Source organism: Trichomycterus rosablanca, chromosome 10, assembly GCF_030014385.1.
Source record: "Trichomycterus rosablanca isolate fTriRos1 chromosome 10, fTriRos1.hap1, whole genome shotgun sequence".
In the NCBI taxonomy this organism is placed as follows: Eukaryota; Metazoa; Chordata; class Actinopteri; order Siluriformes; family Trichomycteridae; genus Trichomycterus; species Trichomycterus rosablanca.
This window is the reverse complement of record NC_085997.1, coordinates 22,718,067-22,733,421: the sequence shown is the minus strand read 5'-3', so window position 1 is coordinate 22,733,421 and position 15,355 is coordinate 22,718,067. Positions and strand designations below refer to the sequence as shown.

At 38.4% G+C, this 15,355-nt stretch overlaps 1 protein-coding gene across 2 annotated transcripts; it reads left to right on the top strand.

Moving 5' to 3' along the window:
• Window positions 1-415: 415 nt before the first annotated feature.
• On the top strand, window positions 416-14,849 carry mtpap (mitochondrial poly(A) polymerase). 2 transcript variants are annotated; one of them, XM_063003689.1, is made up of 9 exons: window positions 416-569; window positions 2,432-2,598; window positions 3,457-3,690; window positions 4,126-4,350; window positions 5,304-5,512; window positions 7,070-7,296; window positions 9,831-9,923; window positions 10,494-10,567; window positions 13,453-14,849. In XM_063003689.1, exons 1-9 carry the CDS (start codon window positions 416-418, stop codon window positions 13,822-13,824), a joined length of 1,755 nt encoding a protein of 584 aa, XP_062859759.1. In that variant the 3' UTR covers window positions 13,825-14,849. The 2 variants fall into 2 exon arrangements, with proteins under 2 accessions (XP_062859759.1, XP_062859760.1); XM_063003690.1 differs by lacking the exons at window positions 416-569; window positions 2,432-2,598 and adding an exon at window positions 2,859-3,181 and having other exon boundaries at window positions 13,453-14,846.
• The last annotated feature ends 506 nt before the right edge of the window (window positions 14,850-15,355 follow it).

Sequence of the window (15,355 nt, the reverse complement as noted above, 5' to 3'; positions counted from 1 at the left end):
ACTTTGGGGTGTTTTGGAGAAGCGAGTCAGGAAACGTTTTCCTCCACCAGCATCACGTAGTGACCTGGCCACTATCCTGCAAGAAGAATGGCTTAAAATCCCTCTGACCACTGTGCAGGACTTGTATATGTCATTTCCAAGACGAATTGACGCTGTATTGGCCGCAAAAGGAGGCCCTACACCATACTAATAAATTATTGTGGTCTAAAACCAGGTGTTTCAGTTTCATTGTCCAACCCCTGTATATACACATTAACATTGACATTTATTAAATAACACATGAACATGAGTTGTACTAAGCGCTGCTTTTCTTAGTGGAGCAACATGGGAACAAATTTCCGTTCGCAAACTCGAAATTTTACCTCCTCGGCTTCCGTAGTATAGGCACTGCACATGCGTTATAGTCAGTGCAGCAATGGCGGTGTGCTTGGGAGTGTGTAGGTTACATTTTAAGGCAGCAGAGAGAATTGTCAAACTGCCTTCTAATTCACATTTACAAGCTCGGAGTATAATTAGCAAGAGAAACGCAGTGACTAATGCAAAACCAATTAAAAATACTCCTCAAACAGGTATGTAGGAGATGTTTTATTTGCGTTATTGACCAAACACACCAGCTGATCTGCTGACTGAAACTCTCTGACTAAATGAGTTCAGTTAAAATCAGCTACAAAATACTTAATGTACTGAATAATCTGGTATGACTGGGAAGAGAAGTAAACAAATATAAGTCAGTGTTTTAAAACCCTGGGCCAGAATAGTTTTGATGTACCAGGTTGTTTATAAAACTGTACATCCATTTTTAATGACAAGGGTTTAGTGATTTACACTTTTATTCATATTGATTTTTTAGTAAACATGTCATAGAGTTTCTCTTTATAAATAATAAGCACCAAATGCAGAGAGTAAATTGCTGTAGATTTACTTAAGAGCAAGGCAAGCAGTGTTTTTGCCAATCTGTGATCACTGGGCACTAACAAATGTAAAATTCATGTGTGATTTACTTTTGACACCAGGCTGGACATGGTAGGAAAAAGTATAATAAACATTGTAGCCTTTCTTTGTCAATTTTATTTTGGGGGGAAAAAAATGTCAAATGTCCAAATGTAACATTTGTTGCTAAAGTTGGGGAGTGGGGACAGACAGACAGACAGACATATTTGTCATATTCTCTGCAACTGCTGCACTCCATAAACCAACTTCTAAACAAGATATAATTTACATTATTTATTTATTTGGAGTTTGACGTCATGTTTTACACACCTTGGTTACATTCGTGGTTACATTCATGCCAGAAACGGTAGTTACTTGTTACACAAGGTTCATCTGTTCACAAGTTTAATGTCAAACACAGTCATGGATGACTTTGTATCTCCAATTCACCTCACTTCCATTTTTTTTGGACTGTGGGAGGAAACCGGAGCTCCCGAAGGAAACCCATGCAGACACGGGGAGAACATGCAAACTCCACACAGAAAGGACCCGGCCTGCCCCACCTGGGGATACTATAAAAGCTGCTTCCAGGGTTCAAAATTTTTTGACATTGAAGTAAAAGTCACGTATTACCCAAAGTCCTGCTGCAAATTGTAATTCTGGTTAATGTAGATTTTCAGGCATTTCAAAAGTTTTAAATACTTAGTAGAATTTCTTTGATCCACAGCCAGACATGTTTTGTTATACTTATAATGAAATCCAGCAGTTTGTTGCCAGGCATGCTTATTTTACCCAATTAGGAAGGCGGCACAGTGGCTAAATGGGTAGCACTGTCGCCTCACAGCAAGAAGGTCCTGTGTTCGATCCCCAGGTGGGGCGGTCCTGGTCCTTTCTGTGTGGAGTTTGCATGTTCTCCCAGTGTCTGCGTGGGTTTCCTCCGGGAGTTCCGGTTTCCTCCCATAGTCCAAAGACATGCAAGTGAGGTGAATTGGAGACACTAAATTGTCCAGGACTGTGTTTGATATAACCTTGTGTACTGATAAATCTTGTGTAATGAGTAACTACCGTTCCTGTCATGAATGTAACCAAAGTGTAAAACATGACGTTAAAATCCTACTAAACAAACAAACAAATTACCCCATTAGGATAACAAAATTATCCTAATGGGGTAAAACTAGTTTAATAAATCTTGTTTTCCTCAAGATGTGAATTCCCAGGCACGTGTATTTGCATCATTTACCAATGAAAGAGGTGACACGAAAATGCACTATAAGACAAGTCACCTCACGTTGTACAGAATTTGAAGGACCGGCTGGTAATGTCCTGGTACCAGATTTAACAACATATAAGACAACCAATTTTTACCCTATCAGGATTAGGATAACAAAGTAAAAACAACGAAGGCACAGTTTCATAATTATTTTGCCATAGTAACACAGCATGTAATGGTTCCTTGAACAAGTTGCTGTTTATTCTATTGTTTCAATCTCTTTTTTTTTAGATGCAGCTGTTGAAAATGAAACATTTTACAATCTTCAAGAAGGAGGACGAAAACGAGCCGAGAACTCTGTCCTTATTAGCTGCCCTGCGAATGTCAACCAGAAAAAGTTCTTAGACTACATCTTCAAATATGGTGAAGTTAGGAATCACTTCTTCTATCAGACATATGTAAGTATCAGTATGGCTGTGCATACTGTAGTTTGTTCTCTGTTTTTGCATTTTGAAATTATGTATCAGTAATAAGGGGTGGGTAATATGTCGAAAGATTATATAACAATTCCTGAAGGCAGTTTTACAGTACACAATGTGTATCAACATTTAGCTATTTATTTATGTTTTTTTTTATTTATGTTATTCATTTAGCTATTCTAGTTATGTTTTAATGAGTTATTCTGGGGCGGCACGGTGGCTCAGTGGGTAGCATTGTCACCTCACAGCAAGAAGGTCCTGAGTTCGATCCCCAGGCAGGGGCGTCCAGGTCCTTTCTGTGTGGAGTTTGCATGTTCTCCCCGTGTCTGTGTGGGTTTCCTCCCACAGTCCAAAAACATGCGGTCAGGTTAATTGGAGACACTAAATTGACCTATAGGTGTGTGTGTCTGTGTGTGTCTGTGTGTGTCTGTATGTGTGTCTGTATGTGTGTCTGTATGTGTGTCTGCCCTCCGATGGACTGCCGCCCTGTCCAGGGTGTTACATGACCAGTATTTACACTGATGAGCCAAACGGGTAGGACCATCCTTCAAAAATGTGCAAGGTAATGCTTATGTCATAACAATTCTGCATCTCACTGTCGGGGATATATTAAATCTTGGGCTGATGGTAGTTACTCGTACACATGCTGGTTGCAGGAGATATGAGCAGCATACAGACCTCAGTGACTTTAACCAGGGCCATATCATGTCTCAGAAACAGCAGAGAGTGGTGGCCGTGGTGAGAATGCACCGTGTTTTTGGAGAGTGGTTTTGAAAGGGTTAGCTGTTAATAAAAAAAATCTGATGTTCCCTTAATTTTTCCTTTTTAATTCTTCAGGGTACCTATGCTGTGGTGGAATTCTCTAATAGAGACAGCATTGCAGGACTGAAGGAAGCCTGTACCATCCCAAGTATCCAACATGAAGCTGCTGTGCCTTTCAAATCTCGTCTGCTCTCACTGAAATGGATGGGGCCTGGAAGCCAGTCAAATGCATCAGCACCGCTAAAGGGCAAAGAACATTCACCACTTCCCATCAATGAACTAATTCAATTGCTCTCAAAACAGCAAAGTGTAAGTTATAATTATAACATATTTGAGATTTTAATTCGAAATCAGATTACACTTATGCCATGAATAACTGGGTAAATTGGTATTGCATCAAATAGCATATGTAATGTATAATTGAGTCACTTGATTTTACCTGGGTCTGTTAGATGTTAAGCATTATCATCCTTTTTTTTTTCCTGTGTACTCTGTTTTCCTCCCACCCTCCAAAATGCTACTCAAATTTACCTCTATAGTAGGAGGGAGGGAGGATGCGTATTTCTGACGAGGCTTAAGGCCTAATTAGAATAAAGTGGTTATTAAAGATGAGTTAATAAACAAACATATCAGAACTGGTGCAGCTGTTCATGTAATTGGTGTTACACAAAGTGGTTAGCAGCAGTTTCCTGTTTAACATAAATGTGTAGTTTAACTGTGTTCATATCATAACTTGTGTTCTAGATAGATCAGCAACTGCACTGTCTGACCGAAGCCTATCAACTGACCGAGGACAACATCAGTCTTCGTTTTTTGGTCTGTTCTCTGCTCAGAGACATCGCTGCTGCTTATTTTCCAGAATGCACTATCCGGCCTTTTGGCTCCACTGTAAACAGCTTTGGAAAACTGGGTTGTGATTTGGACATGTTCCTGGATCTGGATGGCATCAGCGGCCAGAACCAGAAGAAGGTCAGTTGCTATTAAGACTATTTAAATATCTAATATTTGAAGAGAATGTTGTAAGACTGTATGATTTGTTTGTGTGAAAGAGGGATTTACTGTTTCTGTAATTAGTCACTGAAAATGCAAACTGGCTTTTAATCACCTAGTGTGGTTACTGTCTATATTTCTGAAACATCTAACCCAAATAATTAACTATTGATTAAGACCTTTAATAAGCTGAACCTGGTGTTATACATACAAGTATGCAGTTTAAACCTTTTATTTAAACATACCAAGAGAAAAATGTCTAATAAAATATGGGTAAAAAACATAATACACATCCATTAGCTTATGATGTCAAAATGGTGTTGGCCGACATTCTAGAGGACTGAGGTCTGGGATTGGCTCACTGGTCTGCCCAACAAAAGTGATCAGTCACAAAAACTACACAGAAAATGTCACAGAAAATGTATAAAATAATAAAAACCAAAAGAAAATCATGTTAATATAAATGTATAAATGACCTCATTAAAAGGCAGAATGTTTTTATGCAAGACTTGAGTGGTTTATGTTGGAATGTTAGACCTTTCCTGATTATGGCTGATGGCCATTATGCAACTATGCAAATCGATTATTGGATCATATGATTTCTACTTCTGTTGTTATGTTGGACTGAGAATCCACCACAACACTGAACGCTTGACAGCAGACATAGTCACAATTCATTTGGCCATTTTGAAGAGAAACCTGTCCATATGGAATTATTAGCTGGAAATATTGAGAAAGTTGTCAGATCATACCATAATATTTTTAAGTGTGGTGCTCTTTAAATTGTTGTAATAGGTCTTTGATACAAAAGGTATTCTAATGACAGGCCTGGCATGTATTTCATATTTGTAACTCACATACCAACTCTGTCTTTATATTTGTATACTATAGTCCATTGCTCTTAAACACCATTGTCTTGTCTAATCTACCAGGGTTCAGGTTTCTCCCTTGAGTACCAAGTGAAGCATGGCACGTCTGAACGGACCGTCACCCAGAGTGTCCTCTCTGTTATCGGGGAGTGTGTGGACCAGTTCGGCCCAGGTTGCGTGGGTGTACAGAAAATTCTTAATGCTCGATGTCCGCTTGTCCGATTTGCTCACCAGCCGTCGGGATTCCAGTGCGACCTTACTGCAAATAACAGGTAAAGCAGTCAAATCTCAAATCATAAAATCATATTGTTTGCCTTCAGAGCCACGGTTCTCCATCTGTGGTTTAGAGACCCCCAGCGGTCTGTGATATACTAATGTGTTCATTTTAATAAACACATTATTAAAAGTATAAAACTAAACATTGCTACTTTAATTAGGCCCAACATTTGAATTAAATGGCTAAAATATCAGCAGGTAATTGGTAGTTCCACTCATCCTGTATCAGCTATCAGCCAATACAATGCTGATGTTGTCTAAAATCCTGTTCCTCACCCTTTGATATGGGCATTAGGATTACTAATTACGTTTAATTCATTGCCAATACTGACATCATATGCATGTTTTTCCAATTAGGTAACGTTGTAATAATTGACTGCATTTTAAGGATTTCTGAAGATGGTAAAACAGAAATACAAATATAGAAGATTTTATATTTCATGTGCTTTTCAGTTCAGGCTTGTTTTTGCTTGCTGGAGAGTATCTGTGAAAAAGCCATAGGAGTGAAAATAAGAAGTGAGAGTGAGTCTATGTAAATATATACCATGTGTGAACCACAGTGAAAACAACACTCGAAACAAAATGAAGCAGAGAGAGAAAATGAAGGGTATTGAGAAATAGGCTGAAAGTAAATGTGAGAAAAGGACTTCTCAGGAAGAGCAGAAAAGAATGTAAAGTGTTATATGTATCCCTGATTTTCACTTTCAGTTCTCACACAGTTCTCACACTCTCAACAAGAATATAGAAAGATGTGGTGTAACTGCTTATGTTAGAAACCATAGGAAAGAGCTATTCATTTAGTCTACAGTGAGGGCCAGATTACAAAAATAATGCCAGGGTAGTGAAAGTAAAAACATATTATAAGAAATTTGAAACAATAGTTTTTAACTGTAATTTTCTCGTACAATAAAAATCTCACCCATCTTAAACCTTTAAGACCCTCTTTGAAATTTTTTTATTGCTGTTTAATTTAAAGGATGGGGTCAGTGTCTTTTGACTGCCACCTGTTGGATATAGTGCAGTTTGGTTTTATTAGCTTTCCACAACATGGAGTATTTTTTAGGGATGTAATGATATACTCTACCCACGATGCGATGCAAGTCACGATACTGGGTTCCCGAGTTTTTTTTTTTTTTTTAACTGAAATTGAAGACAAATTATGACAAAGTTTCCTTTTATTATTTATTTTAAAAAAAGAAAATAAAATTCTGTATTTGTGATTATCGTTTATTTATCTAAATAATGAATGCCCTTTTATTTCTGAGGTAAGTACAAACTGTGCGAAACAATTTTGAATTAAGCCCAATTTGGCTGAAACCCCCCCGAATCTGGCAATCAGGCACATAGCGCCAGTAACGTCAACCAGGCGAGGTGTATAGCGCCCTCTGCTGTTTAAAGTGAATGTTGATTTATTTGAATCGTGGAATTTTTGAATTGTTATTAACTGTCTTGTGGTGTATCGTTACATCCCTAGTATTTATTCTTTCCTTACAATCACAGTTTTTTGTAGTAGCACTGCTTGAGGGGTTAATTTTGCACATGTGTTTGTACAGGGTGGCGATGAAGAGCTCTGAGCTGCTGTTTGTCTATGGAAAGTTGGATCCCCGTGTGAGATATCTGGTGTTCGCGGTAAGGTGCTGGGCACGAGTTCATGGCATCACCAGCAGCATTCCTGGAGCATGGATCACCAATTTTTCCCTCACTGTGCTGGTGCTGTTCTTTCTTCAGCGCAGGACACCACCTATACTGCCCACTCTGGACCAGCTTAGAGATCTTGCAGGTATTTAGTTTAACACCGACTGTATTGTATTCTTTGTATTTGTATATTACATAGTACTACTATATTACTTTGCTTTATTGTTTATATTCTCACACGTAATGTATTCAGCCTCGAAATTACTGACCTGATTGGTCATGCTTTGGAATAAATCTGACTGGAAAAGGTTTCAACTGTATACATTAATGAATATTGTTTCATCAAGGGTCATGGTTAAAGGCTGGTCAGCGCCTCTCCTACCTCTCAAAAATATTCAGAAGAGGAATGTGAGAATGTGTTGCCCTGCTATGGCTTGGCCAGGGAGCATTTTTGCCTTACTCCCGATGTTTTTAGGTGGTGTTGAAACCACCATTATCCAGAAGACTATCTAAAATAAGTTTAAATCCACACAAAAATGGTTTGGAATGGTCGTAACCCTCAATTGCTTGCATTATAGTTGGCTACAGTAATAAGTTGCTTTGAATGAAGGCATCTGCTAAATGCCATACAGGGCTCTAGACTAACGTTTTGCACTGGTGCGCCTAACTTTTTTTCTTAGGTGCACCAGCACAAAAGTTAGGTGCACCCAAATTTTCGACCGCATCGCATTTAACACCGCAGTTTTACAGGTTCACTTTTTTTTTTTTAAATCACTGTCCATACAGGCAATATTGACTTGTAAATAACTAACAATCTGGTCAACATGGCCTCGTCTGATGATCTGTTTGCTGCTGCCTGCCACTAAAAGGCAGTGGGGAGAGGGGACACTTGGGCAGTGCATTTATCGCCACATGTAATGTTTTATAGATGCATTGGGCTTTTTCAGCCTTTCAATTCGAAATGTATTAGAACCAGTCACAAATATACTATTGCCGGCCAATGTCTTCCCATGCTCTTTACAGTTAATTATAGTATTATAGACTAATTATAGCACACTTATAAAAATTATAAAAATAATAATAGAGTAAATGTGTGTGTATATCTATTTACAGTATATGTGTGTATATTTAAAATTATATGTTTATGTTTGTGTGTGTGTGTGTATGGGGCTCTAGAGTGTTAGAGTGTAATCTTAAATGCAGTGCATTATACAGTATTATCGGTTTTACTGTATCTTTTACACAGATTCCCAAAATCGCTTGCGGTGCACTCACTGCGTATTTTGACTACATGTATTGTAATATATTTTGGTCTTTTAGTTATTTTTATATTTTACTTAACGAAAACATTGTCGTGTTTTTACTTTCACTATCGCGGCACTTTACCGCTAGCATTAGCCCCTTGCTACTGTAGAGGGTCGGCTCACCTAGCCGCTGTCCGGTGGGGATGCTGCGGGTCTTTTGCTGTGCGGTGGTGGAGGTGTGGGAATAAAGACACACGACAGGGTCGAGTCACTTTAACTGTATAGTCAGGACTTCAGTGAGCGTTACGACACTTTACACCGCCGAGCTCCAGAACCCGAACTTCCATTCTGGAACATCCGGCAAGTCTCATATACAAAACTAAACTTACTGCAGAACGTCCGAACGCACGTGTATAAACCTGGTGCTGCATTCTGATTGGCTGAGCTGAATGTCGCTCACATATCACCGCTACAATATTGTCCCGCCCTTCACCATCTCTGATTGGTTTAGACCATGATATTGGCCTAATGTGTGTCTGTTGTTTTTTTGTCCATCGGACGCCTGGTCGCACCGGTGCGACCTGAGATTTTTTTTAGTCGCACCATTGAGAAAATAGGTCGCATGTGCGACCAAATTGGTCGCACTCTAGAGCCCTGCCATAAATGTAAAAGGTCAAATATCACCAGAAAACCAAAAGTCAGGTCTGTCTTGACTTAGAAGCTGCGTGAACATGGGTTACACTATCCACAGTCAAACATACATACAGATCAAGTAACCTACACTAGATGTAGGGATGTGGTAGCCTAGTGGTTAAGGTACTGGACTAGTAATCTGAACTTTTCTGGTTCAAGCCCCATCACTGCCAGGTTGCTGCTGCCCTAGAGCACAGTCCTTAACCCTCAATTGCTCAGACTGTATACTATCACAGTTCCGTAATTCGCTTTGGATAAAGCCGTCTGCTAAATGCCGAAAATGTAATTGCAGAATAGGCCATTACAGACTGACACACCAGCATCTAATAAGACAAGACCCCACACTAGACAAAGACTGTCAGACACCCTTCACTATAATATATAAGCTGTCAGAATACATATTAAAATAAATCTTCATTTAAGATATTTTAGACACTAAGTAACAAACACAAAACATCGTTCCTGCTGTGAATATGGCATATTAAAAACAAATAAATAAACAATCCACGGTCAATCAAGCTTTACATCACTGCAAGCTTAGAAGCTGCTGCAAGGGACAGAGAGTCCTGATCTACATTTGGATAATGATCTACATCTTTTAAATGTCACCACTGCCAGGACAGTGCGTCTTACAGGTGTATGTAAACTTTTGACCTCACATGATGCTTTATTTGGCCAACCAGTGTCAATCTAGTCCTAATCATAACCTCACTTTTGTTTTGTCTTTGTATGTGCTTTCTAGGTCCTTCAGATAAGTGCATTATTGAAGGAAACGACTGCATGATTGTGACTGATCTAAACAAGATTGACCTACAGAACAACACAGACTCACTTGGTGAGTAGAAATGATGCACCTACTGGTATCACTACAACAGCTTGATTAGTGGTAGTGCTTTGTGTTCTGATTGATTAATTTTCACTTCCTTTTCTGTTCTACTGTGTTAAATGCAAACAACTGTCAAGGCCGTGTAATTACAGGAATTTTTAATTGCATTATTTTTCCTAAAGATTTTTTATATGAAACCAAGCCAGATAAACTGGAACAATTATGTCATTGTGTCTGTATTAAATGTAAAAAACTAAGCTATATATTTTCCCATCTGCTTTTTCACTGGTAAATAATTCCCCTGTTTGGATATACAATATTTAGTACGAGTTCCCCACCTGCATAATACAGTGATGCAGCTAGTCCTGTTTCATAAGGAAAATAATGCCAGTTTTTAAAGCTTTGAAGTCAAACAGCCTTCAAAGCAGTTAAAAATAGCCAATTGTAAGTGTGTTTGTCTGTATAATGTAAAAGTCTTAATGTCTATGTAATGAAAGTCTTATTAGTAATGATTCTGCTTTGGGTTAACGAAATACAAACATAATTCTTAATAATTATGCTGATTCAATTTTTTTACAGAAAAGCTGCTGCAAGAGTTTTTCGAATTTTACGGCAATTTTGCCTTCAGCACAAACTCCATCAACATCAGAAAGGTCTGTTAAAAACATTGCATGTACCACACATTTCTGCTTATTTCTCTCTTCACTTAGGAATATGAGACGTACAAATGCACTCTTATTAACTCTAATGCCTTATACATACAGTTATTAGCTAAAATAGCTTTTTTATTTTATTTTATCTGTTTGGTTTTTCCTTACAATGAGGTACCATGCTGCTGTAAATGTAACCTCTTCTGCCTGGTCCACCTGCAGGTAGTGGATGATTTATTAAGAGCTTAGGGTAGGGGGTGCATGATAGTCAACGGCTGTCTTCGGTCAGTATGGAAGTGGTGCAAGTCACAGAAGAGTTGCAGTCAGGAAGTGTAAGTGACTAGATTGTGAGAAAAACAAAAATAGAAAAAATTAACTACAGTTAAAAAGCAGTACTAATATTTTGTTGGTTGTTAGCAAATCATGGCCAAACAAAGTATGATTTTGTATCTTTTGTTGTTGTGTGTATTGGGGTTTAATCTTGTCATGTTATGACCAGGGAAACGATACTTATTTAACATAGCTGGCTCGTGTGCATCTAGTCTTTTTATACTATGACACTGGAGTTTCTGATTATGATTGGTCTCAGGGTGTTGTTAAAATTTCTCAGTTAGCATGGCTTTAATGTAAATGTTTATAAAGAAGTGCAAACTGAGATGTATATCAGAAAATATTACAAAAAAATTATTAAATTGTATTTATGCATTATTTTTATACAAACACAGCTAATAAACTGGGACTTGTTTGACCAGTGCTTTAGTAAATGTTACTAAATGTAGCCAAACAGATTATAAATCTGGTTTTGGCGGAGCTCCAAGCTTGTACCCACCTAATGCATCTAGCTGAGTCCAGAGCCAAAAGCAAAGATATTCACAATGGTCCAAGCTTTATAGCATTATAGTAATGTGGCCTTGTGGTGGCATGCAGACATTAGCCAGGTAAATGATTACTATTACATAGATTTATGTTTTTCGGCATGAACAGAGTAAAATAGAAAGGTTAGTGCTAGTGAGGGATGCACTGCTGTTTTAACAAGCATAAAGGCTGTTCTACATCATTGTCGTTTATACATGTAACTGTATAAGGTTAAAAATAATATAAGTAATGCAATGGTTTTATTAAAAATATATAAATATAACAAATATATTGAAAAAAATGACATTGGGGTCACAACACATTATTTGTGACTTTATTATTATGTAGGAAATATGCTTTATTTCTTATATATTTTACTGTCTCAAGTTGATTTGTTAAGAATATCAATCACAGGTCTAGATCAATGCACCTGTTATCTATTATAAATGATAGTTGAGCTCTGGCTATATTTAGCTTCACTTTTGCTGTAGCTGTTGTACCGCAAAGCAAAAAATAAGTAGAATATATGACATGGGTTTTAACATCAATTTTAATTTGGTTAGTCTGCACAAAATAGAGTAGAAGGCAGCAGTGTTTTAGAGAGTCCTGACAGAGCAGATCAATCATAGCCACACTGGTTGCTTGTGTTGTGGAGAGCAGAAGCACAGCTGCACAAAACTGAAGATAAGCGCTTTGTCATTGTGTTATGTATTTGCAACTAAGCAAGAGTTAAAACATGTAAATGCTGGCAAATGGTAAAGGTGGGGTAAAACACAATAAACTGGCACACTTTAGCATCAGCTTTTCCTTTTTTATAATAAGATTTTTAGTTGGGAGTTATGTTAGAGGCTTGTTTGGTAAATTTCTATTTAGGACATTTTCTAGCCCCTCATCTCATCCAAGTTTTATACTGTGGTTGCTTTAGTTACATACGAACCTCTGTAAGGTGATGCATTCAGGTTGCTTTTAATTTTGTCACCTTGACTATAGGTGATGTATTTTGAAAATAATTTGAATTGCAACAATAATTTTGAGGATAAAAGGAAATAAAATTAACCAAAGAAAGCAAATAATCCATTTTATAAAAATACTACAAGTCTATATCTTACACCCCAATTGAAATTCCTGATCAAGTCCTAAGTCTTTTTATTTAGATTTTTTAGTTTCTTTCTTTATGCTGCTCTTTAGTCATATTGATTTCTCGTGTTCTTGTATGTCATGTCCTTTTGGTTGTCCGTGGCCTTGCATCCATTAATTCCAAGCTTTGTGCTCTCCACACTTGATAAAAGGAATGTTAAAATGTCGTGTTTTGCTTCTTGATTGTGAGAGCAGAATGTGATTGTAGGTTTTATATTATTGTTATTAATATAACCGACATAGTGATGTGCAATGATTCATTTGTGGAAGGGCGGCACGGTGGCTAAGTGGGTAGCACTGTCGCTTCACGGCAAGAAGGTCCTGGGTTCGATCCCCAGGTGGGGCAGTCCGGGTCCTTTCTGTGTGGAGTTTGCATGTTCTCCCCGTGTCTGCGTGGGTTTTCTCCTGGTGCTCCGGTTTCCTCCCACAGTCCAAAGACATGCAAGTGAGGTGAATTGGAGATACTAAATTGTCCATGACTGTGTTTGATATAACCTTGTGTGAACTGATAAACCTTGTGTAATGAGTAACTACCGTTTCTGTCATGAATGTAACCAAAAGTGTAAAACATGACGTTAAAATCCTAATAAACAAAAAATGTATGTGTGTGTGTCCTGTCATGGGTTTGCAACCTGTCCTGTGTGTTTCCGGCCTTTTGTCCAATGTACCAGACCCACCGTGACCCTGACCAGGATAAAGCGGTGATAAAACACAAAACAAAATAATCATTTGACCTTTAGGCGGTCCTGTTACAGATGATAACTGCAAACCTGCCGACCAATCAGAAACGATTATTTTTTTAATTTAGCTATGGTTAAAAAATAATCTCATGTACTGGCCACTTTAATTTAACAGATTGCTTAACCTGTGCTAACATTTTTAAATATATTTTTCAGGGACGAGAGCAGAACAAACCTGAGTCGTCCCCCCTGCACATCCAGAACCCATTTGAAACCAGTCTGAATGTTAGCAAAAACGTCAATGGAACACAACTAGAGAGGTTTGTGGCGCTGTGTCGTGAGAGCGCTTGGCTCCTGGAACAAAAAGATGTGCTAAAACGAGGTGCTGGCAGTTCATCAGACATAATTCCTCCTTGGGGACTAGCTGCCCTTCTGTTGCCTTCGGTTGCTGAGTCAGCTGGGGTGAAGGGTCGCCGGAAGAAGAAACGTGAGCCGGCCAGTGAGAGGATAAAAACATTGCTGGAGTCACTAAAAAGCAACCCTGGAGGAGCAGGTTCGAAACAGAGTCATGTTAATAACCGCCGCTAGGGGGCAGCATGTTTCCAACCGTACCGAATCTGCCGGAGTGCTTCACGACTGGGTTTAACAAACTCGACGGGTGTAGTTAAGTGGAACTGTGGTAAGTCTAATTTGAGGAGAAGTTCCGTGACTACCTGCCTGTTGTTTTACCACAGTCTGCCCACTGTAAACCACAGTAATCAAACTGCATCACATCCACAAAACACAGTTTGCATCTCACTGTAAGTAAACTGTGTCTCCAGTTTCAAGTTCCTGTAAACAGGGAATCCATAAGTTCAGAAATGGTCACCATTCATGTGCTTCAAATATATGGAAGAAAACCAACATTTTTTTTTATTATTCCCTTTTTAGCGTTTCCAATTGCCCCATTGCATCATGCTTCCTCTCCACCAATGCCGATCCCTGCTCTGATTGAGGAGAACGAAGCAACCCACGCCACCTCCGACGCGTGGGCAGCATGCCGTATGCATTTTATCACCTGCACTTTGACGAATGCAGTGCAGCTTAGCTGCGTGTACGGAGAGACACACCCTAAGAGCACTCTTTTCTCATCTCTGTGCAGGCGCCATCAATCAGCCAGCAGAGGTCGTAATTGCACCAGTCATGAGAGAGAGAGAGACCCCATCCGGCTTAGTCCCGCCCATATGAACAACGGGCCAGTCGTTGTTCATGTGGCCGCTCAGCCTCAGCCGGCGAGGCAGAGCTGATATTCGATACGATGTATTCGAGATCCCAGCTCTGGTTCCAGCGTGTGTTTTTACCGCTGCGACACCTGAGCGGCCCGAAAACCAACATTTATAATGTATTAACAATTACTGTGGAAAAACATTTCACACATTTCGCTCTCCTTAAACAATTTTATACTGAAAGTCTAAGTCTACATTTATATTCTTAGCAGAATTTACCTCATATCATGCGCTAAATTACTATTAGCTTGTTAAGTATAGTGCACAGCTAGTTAACAGTCTATCTTCACGTGAGCAAAATTTCTATTATTGATAAATGTGTGTAAAGTATTAAATTATTAATTCTTAATAAACCATTCATTTCTAACATGAGCATTTGATCGCATACTAAATATTTTATTGTAATAGCTTACACAACAGCATTTGTGCTAAATTCAAATGGTCTGCCTTAAACTTGCGCTAATACATACCAAGTCAAAGTTCTAATTACACCCAGTATTAGTGATTCTATTTGGTATAGAACTATATATTTTGGACCATTTTAATAGCCATTAATGCTTGGTCGTGCACTAAATAAACAAACTATAATTCAAAATCATTTTTGTACATCCAAATATATGTAAAGAAGAAAATTGTTTCTGACCAGAGGTGAAGTTCTAATCCTGGACTGAAGTGTTGTGCCATTGTTCTACCACTTTTATTATTAAATAAGGGTATTTCTTTATATTATATTTAATAAGTGGTTAATACATTACCAGCTAAGTTAGTTTCCATTTGGGTGTATTAATACTTAAAAACCTTGTTTAGATCGGAAACTATTCGCAACTAATTACTGTATAATTTCTACAGGTATA